At 48.8% G+C, this 4,861-nt stretch overlaps 1 protein-coding gene across 2 annotated transcripts in view; it reads left to right on the top strand.

Moving 5' to 3' along the window:
- LOC118300280 (hepatitis A virus cellular receptor 1-like) overlaps positions 1-4,861 on the top strand; it is a 5,580-nt gene continuing 719 nt past the window's right edge. Inside the window, exons 1-6 of one of the 2 annotated variants that reach the window (XM_035624575.2) lie at positions 1-1,228; positions 1,812-1,993; positions 3,207-3,408; positions 3,760-3,896; positions 3,993-4,055; positions 4,553-4,623. In XM_035624575.2, the coding sequence (XP_035480468.2) occupies positions 1,945-1,993; positions 3,207-3,408; positions 3,760-3,896; positions 3,993-4,055; positions 4,553-4,623 (522 nt within the window). In that variant the 5' untranslated portion in view covers positions 1-1,228; positions 1,812-1,944. Of the gene's footprint in view, positions 1,229-1,529; positions 1,994-3,206; positions 3,409-3,759; positions 3,897-3,992; positions 4,056-4,552; positions 4,624-4,861 lie in introns of those variants that run through there. The other variant, XM_035624574.2, reaches the window with a different exon arrangement.

Genomic DNA, 4,861 nt, shown 5'->3' with positions numbered 1-4,861 from the left:
GACGATGACGATGAAGACGATGACGATGATGATGATGATGATGATGATGGCGATGAAGATGATGACGACGATGATGACGATAATGACGATGACCATGACGATGATGATGAAGATGGCGTCTGACCACGACCAGAGGTCTGAGCAGGTCAGCACCCTAACTTGAGAAGAAGCTACGAAGTGACAGCAACAGAAGAACGTGAACGTCCGTGTTGTTCTCAGCTCCACGGTCGCAGGACGTGAGCGTGGAGGAAACAAGTCGGCAGAAATAGAACTAAAATAAACTTTGCGTCGCAGAATGTGGTGGAACATCCATCCGTGACCGCTGGTCTGAAGTGTCTGACGAGAGCTCGTTTCCATTTCAGCGCGTTGAGCGTGACGACTGTGGCGAAGTCCAAACATCGGATTCGACCGCTCGAGTCTGAGGAGACGAGGAGACGTTAGGAGTCAGACTCATAAACACATCAATCATCTCTTCAGGGGCTCCAGACCTGGTTTTGGCCTCGGGGGCCTCGGTGGTGTTGATCTGATCATGAGTCAGAATGATCAGATCTACTTATGCAACATTAATGAATCTGTTGTTCTCCGTTCAGTCGTTGAACCTCCGTGTCAAATCCACTCCAGCTCACATTAGCATCCCGCTAACACCAGTCAATAGCTCCAGTGCGGCGCTGGTGCTAATCACATTATGCTAATGTGGAGAGGGGGCGGCGGCGGGCGGCCTGCGCTCATCAGCACCAGCTGTGTGAGCGTCCTGCTAACAGGCCTGTAGCTGCTCAGTGGGACGCTGATTAGCACGATGCTAATGAGCATCTGAAGAGCTCGATAGCTCTGGAGCGGCCGGGAGAGTTCACGTTAAAGCATGAAACACCGAGTCATCAACATTTTCACTGAACGAGCCTGAAACAGCAGTTCGTCTCTGAGCTGTGATGTCATCACTCTGTAGGTCTCGTGTCTCCTCGTCGCTGGACGATGGACGATACAAAGGGGGAAGTCAGATCATTCCCCCGTGGTCTTTACAGTTGTTCCTTTCTCTAGAACAAATTCAAATTGATCTTAAAATCATCTGGATAGAAAAAATTTAACATCTGAGACGAACTGAACACATCATGAAGAACTTTTAGACGTTTGTTTCACGTTGTCGTCGGAGGGAGTCAGATGTTTGAGGAACGTTTGATGAAAACCACGTGTGAGACGTCTTCAGTTGGAAGCAGACAGGAAGTGATGGCAGGTCAGTTTCAGTCAAACAACAAACTCCATCCTGTCGGGGTCAGAGGTCGGACGAGATGCTGGTTAAAGGGGGGCGGTGGGGCTGTCGTCATGGCAACAGCCAATAAAATGACATCAGCGAGCACTAAGGCGTCTGGAACTTCAGGGGGCTGAAGGTGATGATGTCTGGGTCTCTCTCTCTGTCTGCGACGATGACGTCAAGTTGATCTGACCTCCCACAACACACACACACACACACACACACACACACACACAGATGGTCAGAGGAGTGCAGAAGGTTTGCAGTCTGTCTCTGTGACTGATGCTGACCTCTAGTGGACAGACGATTTTAAAGTCCTGGTTCTCTACATTTTTAATCGTGAATTAAAGTGAAACTCAGTATTAATATCACATGATTCAACAGGAAGAAGAACAGATTTCCAGTGAACTTGGTGATTGATGGAACGTGGATCAAGAAACAAATCCATGGATGAAACCATAATTCATGGATGTAGATCTAGAAAACAATCAGACAGATTTAGTGACTGATTCTGTGTTTGTGTGACTTGTTGATGTGACGTTTCTACTGTGTTTCATCATTTCAGTCTGTGTCTATAAATATCAGGACGAGCAGAAAAGGGAAGTAAAGGAGTGAGTCGTCCGTCTGTCTTCCGTCTGTCGTCCGTCTGTCGCCCGTCTGTCGCCCGTCTGTCGTCCGTCTGCAGGACACACGACAACATGCCCTTGCCTCTTCTCCGCACCATCACCTGCGTCTTGGTCCTCTCAGGTGAGTCTCAGCCGGAGGTACGAGCTGCTTCACTGTCGAGGTCGTGTTGGACACACACACACATTTCACATGCGTCAGGGTTTTTTGCGAGAACATTGTTATTATTGAAGGTGAGTTGATGAGACGTGTCCGCAGCATCTTGACTGACGGTCAGTGTGTCACTGAGGTGCTGCTGGTCCGGACTTGTGTCTGTCATGGAAATCTTTTTGAGCATATCGTCCATATCCTTGATATCAGACCTGGAGGTTCCTCCACTCGTCTCACTAGTTAACTAGTCGGACTTTTAGTGTAACTAGTTCAGCGGACCAGTCTGGTACGCTGCCCTGCGTCACTAGTACGACTTCTGCTGGAACTAGTTGGACAAATGTCCCACAAGTTGCTGAGAAAAAGTGAGAGATGTGAGAGTTCTTGTCCAACTAGTGCTGACAACGAGGCCACTGGAGGAAACTCAAGTCTGACATCAAGGATGTTCAATGTGCTCAAGAGGCTTGTAGCCACAGTCCGTAGCTGCAGTGACTTCACCGGCTCAGGACAGTGACACGGTCACTTGTTGTTGATCTTCTGAATCAGTGTGAAAATAGAAGAAGATGAAACGTTTGTTCTGATCTGACGTACAGACGCCTGTCAGAGAGCCGACATGACTCCTGACCAGGCTCATCACGTGGTCTGTTGTAATGTCGCAGCTCTTCTTTTAGTCCGTGTCTGTTCATGTTCAGTCACCGTGTCTGAATCCACTGAGATCAGCTGCTGTGTGCAGTGAATCCAGTGATGTTCAGTCGACCGTCGCTGTGACACTGAAGGAAACGTAAAAACATCAAGATTCTCCGTGGAGTTCTGCAGCCTCGTGGATGACATCAGAGATGATGACATCAGAGATGAAGACATCCTGCGGACGTGATGTCACACTGTGTCATGGCAACTTGTGTTTCAGGTGTTAGCGGTCAGGCCTGAGGAGGAGGAGGAGGTCTTTGTCTCCCATCTGCTAACATGGAGGGGGCGGGGCTTATGACCAATACTACAGCCAGACACCAGGGGGCGATGGTGATGATTTGGCTTCACTATAAAGGAGCCGTCATGTCTTCGTCTTTACTTTTATAGTTCATGCTCAGCACCTGGTGGACGTGAGAGGAACAGCAGTTCTTGATCATGTGTGTTTGTGTGTGTGTGTGTGTGTGTGTGTGTGTGTGTGTGTTTGTGTGCGTGTGTGTTTCAGTGCTGGCGTGTGTGTTGGCGATTACCATGGAGACCGTGGTGGGCGTGGCTGGCCGGAGGGTGAAGCTGCCGTGTCGGTCGGAGGCGGTGAAGCAGGACGGCGTGGAGGTGTGCTGGGGGAGGGGCGAGCCGTCGCTCTTCACCTGCCACAACACGCTGATCAACACGGCCGGAGGACAGACGTCCTACAGGAGGTCGCACAGGTAACCAGGGTCCCACCTCAGAACCTGAACCTGAACCTGAACCTGAACCTGAACCTGAATCTGAAACTGAACCTGAACCTGAATCTGAACCTGAACCTGAACCTGAATCTGCCTCAGAGTCACAATAAACCTTCTGATATTTTTTATTTTGTGTAATCTGATTACATAATCCAATAACATGTAATCCATTACTGCCTAACCCTCAGTTTTATTTATGGTGTTCCTCAGGGAAGTATTCTGGAACCCATTGTATTTCCTGTATAGGTTTTTCCTCTGGGAAACATTAATGTGTCTCAGTTACACAGTGAAGTAAAGTCAGTTCATTCTCCTCTCTCCTCCTCTCCTCTGCAGGTACTCTGTGTCCTCCTCCTCCTCTCTGTCCATCCTTCCCTCTCGTCCGTCCGACTCTGGTTTATATCACTGCAGAGTTCAGCTGTCCGGCCTGTTCAACGACCAAACCTCCACCGTCCACCTCATCGTCATCAGCCGTACGTTCACAGAGTCGCTGCTCGTTCGTCAGTCCGTTAGTTTCACCGTGACTCGGCGTTCACGGCTTCTCTCCTCTCCTGTCCGTCCTCCTGCAGCTCCCTCTGTGGTCCCTGACAACGAGGACCTGAACGCACCACGCACTGCGACCAGTCAGAAAGGTCTCACGCACACGTCGTCCATCTTTGTCTACAGTCTATCATGATTACGACCTCCTCTCCCTTGTGACGCTGCCCTCTAGTGGACGTATGTCACCCTGTCTTCTGTTGCACCTCGGATCTCGGACCCCCAAAGTCGGGGTGGTGAGTTTTTTTCCGACTTCCAGTTGCAATTTCCAACTCGGAGGTCGTAACTCCGAGTTCTGAGATTATACTGGAACGATAAACCCGACTTCCAAGTTCCGAGTCCCGAGGTGAAATGGAACGCAGCATCAGTATGTGGTCGGACGGTGACATCATATGAGAGGGACAGATGGTGTGTCTGATGACATCATCGATGCTTCTCAGCGGAACTTCATTTGTGACATGTACAGTCTGTTTCCTCTTTTTCACTTTCACTTTCTGCAGACTTGTGATGTCGTTGATTGTGTGTGTGTGTGTGTGTGTGTGTGTGTGTGTGTGTGTGTGTGTGTGTGTGTGTGTGTGTGTGTGTTTGTCAGGTTCCACTACGACAGAGGAGAGAGGAAGTGATGTCACCAATACCACAGAGCCAATGGTGGCGCTGGTTCAGGTATCGAAGACAGGACGATGATTTTCATCATCTGTTATTATTTATTCATCCTTCTCCTCGGCATCGCGTCAGAAAAACACATCTGAACTGAAAAATCGATCGGGTTGATGATGATGATGATGATGATGAATAATATAATTCCAGTGATGAAAATATAAATGACCAGACGATAAATAATAATTATCAGTATTATCAGTATAATAATCAAAGAAAGAAGATTTAAGATGTTTGGTCGTCG

This window comes from Scophthalmus maximus, chromosome 2 (genome assembly GCF_022379125.1).
Source record: "Scophthalmus maximus strain ysfricsl-2021 chromosome 2, ASM2237912v1, whole genome shotgun sequence".
NCBI lineage: Eukaryota > Metazoa > Chordata > Actinopteri > Pleuronectiformes > Scophthalmidae > Scophthalmus > Scophthalmus maximus.
Note: the sequence above shows the minus strand (reverse complement) of the source record. Positions and strands in the feature narration are given on the sequence as shown.